A 13,360-nucleotide genomic window follows, 5' to 3' on the forward strand; every position below is an offset into this window, starting at 1 on the left:
AATAGGGAGACATTAAAAGGGGAGAATTTGCTTATCCTTTGTTAAGCAAAAAAAATCAATTTGCTAATATATGTACTAAGGATGTAATTAAATGTAAGCCAAATAAGTTTGTACAAGCTCGGCATGCTCAACATCTATGCCCAACTTAAAGAGAAGTGCTGAATGTGTAATTTACACATTCAAGGGTATTTTAGTCTTTTTAATGCTTCTTACAAAGATAATAAATGGATTAACAATTCTTTCTTTTGGTACATATCTCTTCTTCTTTTTTTCCTTCAAATCATTACCATTCTTCAACCTTTTCCATTGGTGATGGTCACAGTAAGTGGAAACCTTAGTGAGAGTCCAAGAAAGCCCACATATTTGCCATTTCCATAATTTTGTTAATTGCCTTGGAAATTTATCATGATCATCACCATCCAACCATTATCTCAACTACATGGGATTGACTACATGAATCTTATTTCAAATTGTTTATTTGCATGAATTTATCATGATCATTAGAGTTTGGCAATTTTATTGTCAGCTACCAACCTAACATAACCCTCCTCATTTATTTGGGCTTGAGATTGGCATTGTAAGACACATTCACACTGGTAGAGTTGTTAATTGCTTTTGAAATTATTGAACTTAATTTTGGTATAATCATGGATTTTAAGACTTTTTCCACCACCAAATAAATGCCATAATTCGTAGTTGTAATGACCAATTCAAATTGTCTATTTGCATGAATTTATCAATCATGTGTTTACTATGGATCCAAATATGCTTTAAAAATAAGGCAAGTGGACTAATATGTCAAAACCAGGCCATGAAATTGGATTAGTGTCTCTGAGTCCTTGCATGGGTCATGTAGAGTCAAATGCAAATTTGGATGACTAATATAATACCTTTTTTTACTACTAACTACAATAAAATTGCTAAATCACCTATTTAATTACTCAGTGCAATTGCTTCTTGAATGATGATTCATTCTAGTCTTGGTATTGACCTATTGTTGAAATCTTTATACAAACTCACTACAAAAGATTGGAACTTCAGCAAGACACGGTAACATTGGAGAAGGATCAGCAAGGATTGATGTCTGATTCAAGCTATAGTTGAATGGTCCAGTTGCAGCCAGAGGTTCTCTTCTAAGGTTTGTTGATGCTGAGAAAAATGATTTGGCCCAGTGCAGTTCAATGTATTAAACAATAGGTTTTCAATGGTCCTATCGACGAAGCTTTTACCAAGTTCCGGTGGTGTCATTCTTCCAAATCTGAAAATGAAAATTGTGTATTGGTTTTGTGAGAATAAATAAAATAAAATAGAATAAAATTGTATTAAATAAATGGGGTCTTTGTCATTAAGATCCTGTCAATTGGCTTGCAACCTAGTAATGAATTCAGGCATGTGATAGTCTCTACATAAAAAAGTTGGAAATGGGCACTCCAATCCTGAAATTTTCAATGAACACATTTTTTCACTCTAAGTTCTTTTTTAGATAAAAATTTTGGAAAAGAAAATGAATTGAATTAGAACTACTTGTAAGTAATTCCACTATATATAAGTAATTACTTGCATGTAATTCTACATTTATGTATGGATGTGATGTCTACATTTATCAACACTCAAACGATTTGAGATCACTAATTAATTGATTTCTCACCATACTCAAATACTAGTTCAAAAGAATGTTGTATATTTTTCCTTATTCTTTCATCAACATTTTTATTGATAAGCAGACAATGCAATATAATTATTTCGACTACTGCTACAGTAACCCAAACCAGCAAGAGGAAGAAGAAGAAGAAGGAAAATGAAGGGACTGTCGAATCTGATGGGTTAACCTTATCAGTCAACCCCTTAATAGTAATTAGTCTCTAACTACTTGTACAAAGACTAAACTGCCCTTACTTAAGTGTGGGGCAGAGTGTCTCAATAAAAATGCCACATAAGCATACAACTTAACAAAGACAAGTTGACTAAACTACCCTTATTCGGCTCACTCTAACACTCCCCCTCAAGCTGGAGAATATATGTCATATAATCCCAGCTTGTTACATAGATAGTTCACTTTCCCTGAGCTTAGAGCTTTTGTAAACAAATCTGCCCACCGATCACCCGAGCCCACATGTTCTGTGCTTATCTCTCCAGCAATAACCTTCTCCCTCACAAAGTGGCAATCAACCTCTATGTGCTTCGTTCTCTCATGAAAAACAGGGTTGGATGAGATATACAGTGCAACTTGATTGTCACAATACAATTTCATAGGTTTATCCATGTGGAACCCGATTTCTTGTAAGAGATTCCTCAACCACACTAATTCACAGGTAGTGTGTGCCATGGCCCTATACTCGGCTTCAGCACTGCTTCTACTGCTTCTAGCCACAACCGTCTGCTTTTTACTCTTCCACATCACAAGATTTCCTCCAAAAAATGTGCAATAGCCTATAGTAGATCTTTTGTCATACACTGAGCCTACCCAGCCTGCATTTATGTACCCAACTACTTCAAGTTTTCCTCCTGATTTATACATTAGCCCATGGCCCGGAGCTCCCTTCAGATATCTTGCAATTCTAAGAACTGCATCCCAGTGAGGTATACGTGGGTTCTACATGAATTGGCTCACCACACTGACTGCAAAGGAGATGCCTGGTCTCGTGATAGTCAGATAGTTCAACTTCCCTACTAGTCGTCTATACCTTCCAGGATCTTCAAATACTTCCCCTGTATCACTGCTCAACTTAACATTTGGTTCCATAGGGGTTTTAGCCGGTTTTGCACCTAACAGTCTTGTTTCTTCCAGTAGGTCAAGAACATATTTTCTTTGGCACAGATTTACACCTTGTTTTGACCTGGCAACTTCTATGCCCAAGAAATACTTTAATGTCCCAAGGTCTTTTGTTTGAAAATGATTTTGCAGAAATACCTTTAGTTTGTCAATCCCCAATTTGTCACTACTAGTAATGACAATATCATCCACATAAACCACTAATAGAATCTTTCCAGCTTCTAAGTCATAGTTGAACACTGAGTGATTAACCTGGCATTGCTTCATTCCAAAACTCTTCACCACTTCACTAAACTTCCCGAACCAAGCATGCGGCGATTGTTTCAACCCATAATTTTCCTCCTTTAGTCTGCACACCTTACCATCCTCCTCTTGAGCAACAAACCCAGGTGGTTGCTCCATATATACCTCCTCCACAAGGAGAAGAAATAACCGACCTTCTTTTGAGAGTTTCAACCAACCATTCACTGTTGAAGTCATTTTCTTAATGAAGAAGGTTATGCGCAGCATAGAGAGACGAGCTAAGATGTTTCAGACCTAGGACGAACCAATTTTCTCCATTGATAGCCCAGAAACAAAGAAAGAGAGGTCACGAACACTGCTGAGATGTTCACGAACTAAAGTAGGTCAGGAGCCTTTCTCTGATACCATGTTTCGACTGTTGCTACAGTAACCCGAACCAGCAAGAAAAAGAAGAAGAAGAAGAAGAAGAAGAAGAAGGAAAATGAAGGGACTGTCGAATCTGATGGGTTAACCCTATCAGTCGGCCCCTTAATAGTAATTAGTCTCTAATTACTTGTACAAAGACTAAACTACCCTTACTTAAGTGTGGGGCAGAGTGTCTCTAATAAAACTGCCACATAAGCATACAACTTAACAAAGACAAGTTGACTAAACTACCTTATTCAGCTCACTCTAACAATAATATTGAATAGGACCAGCCTCATCCTCAAATTAGGCCAATTTTTTCCACTAGAGTGGTCTAATAACATGTGTGAAAATGCCCTATGACTAAGAAATTCCCATCTCATAACTGGACAATATCTGGGAAATTGATCATGTATATATCTATAATATATATATATATATATATATATATATATAAAGCTATTGAACAATATAAAGCAAATCATAGAGTCTTCTACCAAAATGGAAGAAACAAAAGAATGTACCTTGATAGTTCACCAAATGTTTCTGAAGAGGTATTGTCCACATAAGTTTCTCCATCTTGTAGCATATGTTGTTGCCTGTTGCTGTTGGCAAGGCGGTACAGGGCATCCCGAAAGCATATTCGTGTCTTCTTGGTCAACTGTTACAATCAAAATATGGACAATTCCATCAGATATTATGATTAAGTTCCATAGAATGGCATTATTAAAGTTTTCAGGATCCCCACTTTAACCTGTGTTATGACCACTTTGAGTTCCTGCAACACAGATTCCTCCATCGAATTTTCTACATCCAAATGTCCATCTGCTTTGTAAGGGCTGCATATTTCACCTGGGTTCAAGATTGTGTCCAATGGTGCCTGAAAAACACAAACATATACAAGATGATTTGACCTTATTGGACTAGAATATGAGGATACATAGCAATTTTATGTAACATATAGGTGGAGTAATGGAAACCTACAATGTACTAGTCTATGAATTCATTCAAGAGCTTTTCTTTCAAACAACCATATAAGTATTTTGTAAGTAAAAAGTAAGGTGTATTATTAAAAATACAAGAAATAAAGAAAATATAAACGAGAAGAGATGAGTAAAAAAATAATACTATAATAACGTAGAAGCATTATCCAAGCACACATATTAGTACATGAAATAACTCATCACATAAGAATTCATTGCTTCTTTTATAAATAACACGAGAACCTGGATATAGATAGGATGGCAGTCAATAAAATTCTAAGTTGTAGAACTCAAAAACTTGAGTTATAGTGTTTTGCTCGTTTTCTCTATTTGACTTCAAAATTTTGGGCTTTTACTTTGGACATGAATCCAGAACATTCAACCAGGAAACCTGTATTAACTGATTTGATTTTTTTTTTCTTTTATAGGGAGTGACAGTACAAGTCTTTTCTGAGGAATAAATCTCAATAAGCTTAAAAAAAAAAAGCATTATGGTCTCTTAGGACCTACTAATGAGAAAAATTAGTCAACTTTTGTAGTGCTTTTAGGGACTGATAATGAAATTTTCAGTTTAAATCACCTTTTTCATTGAAAAATCTTTGGCTTGCTCCAAATTGGATGGTCTAGGAAAATATGAATTATTCATCACTCTGTTCCAAATTGTTGATGGAGGAAAAGCATGTGTTTTTTGATTCATTGAATTGCACTGACCCGACAGATCCTTTGAAATACACTGTGAATTTGCTATCATGTCCATCAAGAAATCATGAAATGGAATCATGCTACATTCAGATTCAGAAAATGTGGAAGCGGGACTTGCTAAACTTTCCATGTTGGACAAATTTTGCTCCATTAACAAACTCCTGCATACAGAAAATAAGGAGAAGAATATTATGAGATACAAAATGAGACTATTATAGACAAAAGTCAAAAGTACAAGAAAGAATTTTGTCACACATGACAAATTAAAACATCATTGTGAGTTATATAATTTCCTAAAGGCACCAAGTCAAGTATCTTAAGAACCCCAAGAGTGATGTTCATACAAGAAAATATCATCCATCCGATTCGTCCCAGTTAAGCCTTCAAGCTGGTAATCAGGTCGACCACATGGAACTTTTCTCCTGTCCAAAGAAGCTTCTGGGTTCCCTCTAATGTTATCAACCATTGGATATCCTCTGCAACTGCTGGAACCACTAGAAGATTGACCATAAATACCATTCTCACCTTCATTGTGTATGAATTTTCCATCAAGACAAAGTTCTTCCCTTGTCAGATTTGTCACACCAATGCCATACTTATTTGTGGAGGCAAAGCCATTTAAAGTTGCAACTCCCGATTGTGAATGATAGTTCTGTAAAGGAAACCTATCTATTGGTCCTTGATGCTTTGGATCAATGGGATCATCATAGCCTCCCAAGATATACCAGTCCATGTCTTTATCTAAGAAAAATAATGATAAAAATATGATTACACTTAGAGGACCCATTTTATAGTTGTTCTTACATAAGGCTTATAAAACAACCGAATTAAGCATTTGTTTACAATAAGAACACATTATGCAACCCAAACAAGATCAAACACTTTTCTTTAGATGCATAAAGGAGATCAAACATCAATTAATCAATACAATTCACCGTAAACATTTAGGCACTAATCTTTTCACTCTTAAAAGCAAGAATTTGATGAAAGATCGTAGTGGTATTATTGCAGAGATAAACTATTTATAGCAGACAGAAAGAGGAGAGCAGCTAAGTAAATGATTCTAGGTTCTCTTGCAAAACAATCAAATTAAAGGAACCCCATGAAAAAATTACACAATATTGCAAGTAACAATTCATCCTAATACCTTAACCATGTACAACAATTCCAGTAATAACAAATCAAACTGTCTAATGGAATCCCTCAATTAAACAAAGAGTCGGATTATGGAACACTGATTTTAAGATAACTTCTACAAAACATAGGAAAAACCCATTTCCAAATCTTCAACCAAGCCAAGATGAGAATTGAAACCAAAACAGCCAAACCCCAAGATAAGGACACTTAAGTTTCTTCAAGATCAAGGATAAATACAACTGAAGTTGGTTGGTAAAGACTATTATAATGGATAGCATATACCTTGGTTAGAACCCACATAGAATCAAAACCCATCCCTTATGTCTCAGAGATTCAAACTCAAAACTCAACTAAAGCAAAACAAACACAGATAAAGAACACACCACTTATGTGTCAATGAATCCATTAACAGTAGTAAAACCAATTGTTGGTGTCTAACAAGTGAAAACCAATAAAGAATACAAAAATCCAAATAGAATTCCAAAGGTAGTCAAAACTCATCCCTTCAGTCTCAAGATTCAAACTCTAATGCTCGACCAAAAGTAGAACAAACACAGATAAAGAACACACCTTCAATGAGTCAATAATCGATCAACATCAGTAAACCCAATTGTTGGTGACTAACAAGTGAAACCAACGGTGAAAATGAAAACCCAAATAGAATTCTGAAGGCAGTCAAAACCTATCCCTTGAATCTCAGATTCAAACTCGAAGGTGTCATTAAGAAAAACAAACACAAACAAAGAAACACCTTTGATGAGTTAATGTCTCAATGAATTGATCAACAGTAGTAAGGCCAATTGTTGGTGACTAACAAATGAACACGAATGATGAAAATGAAAACCCAATGGCCCAAAATAGAATTCTAAAGGCAAGCAAAACCCATCCCTTGAGTCCCGGATACAAACTCAAAAGCTCAATTTGAAGCAGAAAAAACATAGATAAAGAACAGACCTATGATGAGTCAATGAATCGATCCATGAATGTGCCACTTTTAGTTGAATTGTTTCTCTGGTATTGAGACCATTTTGAGTTGAATTATTTGTCCAGTCACCAAAGTTGAACCCTCGTGAAGGATTTTATGGTCTTAAGGGCAATCAAATCCGGCTTAAATGATGGATCAATCCATTGATTCAATGTAGCACATTCAACTCCAAAGTGACAGACCTTCATGTATGTGCCACTTTGATGACTAGATAGTAAAATCCAACTTAAAGTGAGGCAATAAATCATGTGTCATGCAAACAAATCATCATATCATAAAATCATGTAACATGGGCATATATCAATCAAAAGTAATAAAGTATATCACGCAATTCTATGGCAAACCAATAAGAAAAATATTTCCAAATCATGATTTTAACTGTTGAACCCGTGCCAAGAACAATTTGGAAATTCATAAATTTTTCTATACTGTAACCCATACAGTAATAAGATTATGGGAAAAAACTGGGGTCAAATTGGGTTCAAAAAGCCCCTGAACCGGCCTGTTAGATTTTCTAGTTTCATTGAACCGGGGATGAACCACAAGGTTATGGTGTGAACTAAGGTATGAGACCAACATTTATGAATTACTGAGGCCAGAAAACCCCAAATTACAAGATTCAACTACCGAATTATGATCCGATTCAGACTGGATCGGTCCGGTTTGATCCGATTCAGACTGGATCGGTCCGGTTTGATCCGATTCAGACTGGATCGACACGGATCGATTAGGCCCACCTCGCCGTGTTGACCCGACGTAACGCGTCGGATTAACTTGCTTAACTCGGCGGGTTGGATCGACGGGCTCGATCTGGTCGAATCGGGTTCGCTCGAGGAGAGCCGTCGAACCGTCGTCTTCTCAGGCGATGATTTACAGGGAAGCTTTCCACTGCTACAGGCTTTCCGGGTTCCAGCCACCGATGATCACCTGAGAAACCATACTGTCGGTCGTCACTCCGTCGGCTGGGGATGAATCTCTTTTCAAGCAGATTAAATTCAAACTTAAAACCTTTCATCAAATCTGCTACGAAGTAACCGAACACCGGTTTTCTGCATGTTAGAGCACGAGGCGGCTCTGATACCCCATGTAAGCAGAAGAACATGAACCAACCCGTCTCTAACATGTAGAAATTAACAATAGAAAGTAAATGAGAACAGTTCGGTCACTTACCTGCAAATTTGGAAAGCTGAAATGCAGACTCTCTCCATTGAGACTTACTTCATCCCTTCTTCTCTATAAATAGAGAGGTGTAGAGTCACTCCATCACCGACTCGAATCTCCTCTGAAACAATCGACGCTTGAGGCGACAAACCTCTCATATGGTGAATTTGAAGGCTGTCTGTGGATTTGAAAAGGAGAGAATCCAGATGAACCTTTTGCTGTCAAAAAGTTTGTCTTTGTGCTCCGTTTCCCATGCTTGTGGCTCAGAAGCGACGGCCAGAACTAGTGGTGGGAAGAGCTAGAACGCCCCACATGCACATCTCAGCGTGCATTGAGAACATCTCCCGATCAGTGGGAGATGTTTTCTGTGTAGCGCAGATGTAAATTTGGAAGAGCCTCCTCTCCTCTCCTTCTCGCAACTGCAAGTCTGCAATCCAGCCTCTATCTGTAATTCTTTCATCATTCGTCGACGTGGCATTATTCAGCAACGGAAAACGATCCTGGACCTGGGACAGCCGTACACAGTTTCAAGTTTCAACTTGTGGTACGGGAAGCTGATCCGCACGTGTACATCACACGTTCTAACAAAAATTGCACCATCCCCATTATACCCTCCAATGATTGAAAGATGAAGAAGAGGTACAGAGGAGCCACGTAGCAAACAAAGCAACAATTAGTATCGTGTACTTGTGTGTATGTGTATTCTCGGCTGTCGCTCAACTCCCGAAAATTGTCACTTTTAATATACCGGCAAATGAGAAGCACAAAATGCCCTTATGTTTCACTCCGGATTCAGTGCGTTTGGACTCGAAGGGATTTTCTCTTCGAGTCCAGGTAAATTTTTTAAACTATCCCGTGTTTCAACGAAAATATTAAAAAGACTATTTTACCCTATACTTTTCTTTAATTTTCAAAAAATGTATCCCTTTCCCGTCCGTTCTCTTCTTCGGCACTGCCAAAACCGCCAAAACTGTAGATCTCTTCCTTTTCTTCTCCGAAACCGTTAGAACCGCCAGAAATGTACATTTTTCAAATCTCTCCATCTCCCTATCGTTCTCCTCTTGGAACCACAAGAACTGCCGAATCTGTAGATCTCCCAGCTATCTTCTTGGTTCCAACGAAGCCAGGGACGATCTCCGACGAAGCTAGTGACGGAGAAATATTGGTTGTTCTTAGCGGTTCTGGCGAAGTCAGTGACGGAGAAATATTAGTTGTTCTTGGCGGTTCCGTCGAAGCCAGTTTCTCTGTTTTAGATTTCTCTGTTATCAATTCATTTGTTCACTCCGTTTCAGATTTCTTTTAAAACCCATTAAAAGACGATCTCCCGTTTCAGATTTCTCCGTTATCATTCATCTGTTCACTCAATTAGATCTTGGTTGTTCTTGGCAGTTCCGCCAAAGCCAAGCAGGATCTCCCATTAGATTTTTAAAACCCATTAAAAACTAATGTTGGGCAGATTGTACCTCTCAACAATTACCCGGAACCCATTAGATCTTTTAAAACGAGGGAGGGGTACTACATAACCAACATGCTGGTTAAGATCGCCGGAACTGATATCGAAATCTTGTTCCTGGGTTTTCGTTTGAAACAGATATGCTGATTAAGATCGTCGGAACTAATATCGAAATCTTGCTCCTGGGTTTTCGTTTGAAAAAGATAAGGAAGTAATGAAGAAGAAAGCCTTTGAGGATGTTGGAACTGAGATCTCTTCACCCGAAAGTCCGGAACTGAGATCCATTCTGCACACTAGCTACATTGGTAGAAAGGGTATTTTAGGAATGTCTGAATAACGAAGAAAGCTTCCAGATGAGACTGAGAGGAGACCCAAGATGGTAGAAAGGGTATTTTAGGGATTTTTACACCTAATCAATTAAGTAAATTATAAGGGTAATTTAAGAAACTTATTTTAAAATATTTTTAAATAAAAAATTGAGGAAGAAAGAGTTCTCGTGGTAGCTCTACTCCGATATGTAACACCATGATGTGCCAACCGATGAATCAACTTCGGCACGTGCTCATTAAACAGTATACCTAAACCTTTGGCATCGTGTCATGAATGTTCACCCCCAACCTCTCCACCCGCATCTTGAAACTCACAATCCCGAAACTCACAATCCCGACTCTTAGTCCTAAGAACGAGAAATCCATCACTAGAACCGCCTGGCCGTCCTCCATCACGTTCACACCCGTCTCTGCTATGTCATAAGCACTTAGCATTGCTAGCGCGCTACCCAAGCTGTGGCCGGTCATGTTTATGCTCAGTTCCTCACCTGGGTATTGATGCATCAGCCGTTTGACTTCGCTGAGGTTCTGATCCTGAGCCAAATACTTGCAGAACTGACACGAAAATGTTATTGTACCATATATCGAGATACCGCTTCATAGAATTGCCTGGACTAAAGAAGCCTAACGCCAAGGCACCTCCTGCGGACGCTAAAATCTGGTTCTCGCTTATCATTTTCCTTGATTTAATCACATCCTTGCCGGTGATTCAAGTTAGCAAAATTGATGAGTAAAATGAAACAATAATAGAACAGAACACCCCTGAACGGTTCTTTTGATATTGAGATCTTATCTGTTTTTTAGTTCTCTTTATTTCATTTTGCCATTTGGCTTGCCAAAACAGGGATAAACTACAGTTGTTATTGATTGAGGGAGCAAGGTCTAAGTCTGAGAACAGAGAAGAGAACGTGAGGGTTTAGATTTTTTTGTCCGTATAAAGAAGAACATTTGCATGGAAGACGAAGAAGACAACCTCGAGTCTTGGGTTTGTCTTGCAGACCCAAAGTCACAACCGCAATAAGACCTTAATGGTTGGAGTTTTTTGAACAACGAGTACAGGTTAATTCAAACAATAAATGTGAAATAGCATAAAAAAAACTAAAAAGAAATACTCAATAGATATAGAGGAAAAGAATTTCCAAACATTCATACAATATTACTCAATAGACATAGATATCAGTTGTCCTCTGAATATTTTTTATTTTTGAAACTTTTAACTAACATCGTTGCTGCTACCGTTAAAATCCACAATCACCATGTTGCCCATTGCCGTTCTGTTGTAGGTTGAACACCATTGACAAAGGCTTGTTGCTATTAATGGTGCGGTTGGGTGAAAAAGGTTAGAGTCTGAACGCGAGAGCTTTGAAAATTTCTGTCGTATTAGTTTTAAAAAATTAATAATTTTTATTTAAAATTATTTTTGTCACTCATAAAATTTCAACTGGTTGTAAGTAATGGTTAATAAAACAATGAATGACGTATCAAAACTTTGTTGGGCTCGAAGAAAAAATCCCTTCGAGTCCAAAGCACTCAATCCGGTGTGGTGTAACTTTGAGATGGATAAATTTGGAAGTTTAAAATTTCAAATCACATGTGATATTACATATTTTAAATAATTGAGGAATACTCACAATAGGCCCTAAAAAGTAATAGGTTTTGGTTAGTGATACATTTTAAAGTTTGGATATTAAAGTAAGTCAATCCAAAATATAGTTACTAATTTGCAATTTACATGCAGATAGATTATTGGAATTTTTAGGGGCATTTTGATCTTAAAGCGACACGTGGTTATATGTATAAAATTAAAGAACACGTGGCAGGTATTTTAGGGGTTACTTTTGTGTGGGCTTGATTTCTGACACACTGGGTCCAGGTGCATGCATGTTTTTTTATGTAAGACAGATGGTGCACATGCATGTACTTAGCGACAACGACACTGTGGAGTGTGGATAATACGGTGATGGGGGATGTATGGAGGAAAACGCCAAAGCAACGAGAGCCATATGTCGTGTTCTATTGACGGTTTGGAGACATCTTTTAGTTTGGTACTTTTTAATTTCTGTAGAGCCTGATGGAGCAAAAGAAGGACTGTCTGATGCTAGATTGGAATCTACCCGATACTCCACAGTGGCTTGCGACACCAATTATGATTAGCCTCGTCAGTGGGGCCCATTTATTAGATGAGAATGGCACGCTTTCACCTAAATATCTGTCCTTGTCAAGTATGGATACAGTGAAGTGAGAGGAAATGGAGATAAAATCGGCTTCAGTTCTCACTTGCTCACAGCACCGCGCTCACACCTTCGCCACGGTCTTTTACAGTCTTGCATTAAAAATAATATTTTTCGATGAAAAAATATATAAATACGGAAATATTCTAATCGCAAGGTTGTAAAAGTTACACGAACGGTGAATAAAGTCTCGTAAGCACTGAAGCCGATATCCAGGAATTGGCAATAGGTGGGCCCTCAATTTGTCTGGCACGAAAAATTATTGGAGGCTAGCCCCGTCCTGACAGTTGGGCCAGGCAATAGGGTCATACTCAATTACTCACACAACGACAGGTTTCATGTGGGACAATGGGCCTGCATCAGGGGTGTCAATTGGACTGGATTTGGTCCAATCCGGTTCTGATAATGTGAATCCAATGAATATTTTTTACCATTTTAGACCGATTTAGAGACTGTTCAATTGGTTCTAATTTCTGTTAATTTAGATTGGTTTCAATTCAAACCTGGTCCATTGATACCTATGTTCTTATCTTCTATTAATAGACCATATATTGGTTCAATCCATAAATTTATTATGGACTGAACTGGTCCAATCCAATATATCGTCTGTCCAGTCCATCCAAATTTAATGTTTTATGGGTCCATCCAATCCATCCAAATAGATTTTAATTTGCATGGAATCCAACTCAAAACCGGTCCATTGACACCTCTATCCTGCAAGCCTCCCTCTGGGCCACACATTCATTTGATTTATGATCAAGTATTGATTCATTTCTTTTATTTTTTTTATGAATTAAATTAGGTCATGTTTGATTTGCTGCCATCGGTCTCGTTCTTTTAATTATTACGGGTTCTGAAAAAGAATGGGCAAGAGTGAATGAGATGCGGGTGTTTGAATTACCATTTCTTGCTGCAGGACTCATTCTTATTTGGGTCCTGCGCAAAAAATATAACATGT

General features: G+C 37.7%; 1 protein-coding gene across 15 annotated transcripts; it reads right to left on the reverse strand.

Moving 5' to 3' along the window:
- Positions 1 to 796: 796 nt before the first annotated feature.
- Positions 797 to 8,857, reverse strand: LOC148845318 (protein LNK4-like). Of its 15 annotated transcripts, none has more exons than XM_088952916.1 (7): positions 8,399 to 8,854; positions 7,966 to 8,155; positions 5,451 to 5,847; positions 4,985 to 5,267; positions 4,176 to 4,301; positions 3,946 to 4,082; positions 797 to 1,258 (listed from the first exon to the last, which is right to left on the reverse strand). In XM_088952916.1, the coding sequence occupies exons 3-7, from the start codon at positions 5,837 to 5,839 to the stop codon at positions 1,090 to 1,092; spliced, it is 1,104 nt and encodes a 367-aa protein (XP_088809042.1). In that variant the 5' UTR covers positions 5,840 to 5,847; positions 7,966 to 8,155; positions 8,399 to 8,854; the 3' UTR covers positions 797 to 1,089. The 15 variants fall into 15 exon arrangements, with proteins under 15 accessions (XP_088809042.1, XP_088809037.1, XP_088809044.1 ...); XM_088952911.1 differs by having other exon boundaries at positions 4,170 to 4,301; positions 8,399 to 8,804; XM_088952918.1 differs by having other exon boundaries at positions 7,198 to 8,155; positions 8,399 to 8,606.
- Between the last annotated feature and the right edge of the window lie 4,503 nt (positions 8,858 to 13,360).

This window comes from Nelumbo lutea, chromosome 7 (genome assembly GCF_056320005.1).
Source record: "Nelumbo lutea isolate HS-2025 chromosome 7, American lotus-T2T, whole genome shotgun sequence".
Taxonomy (NCBI): domain Eukaryota; kingdom Viridiplantae; phylum Streptophyta; class Magnoliopsida; order Proteales; family Nelumbonaceae; genus Nelumbo; species Nelumbo lutea.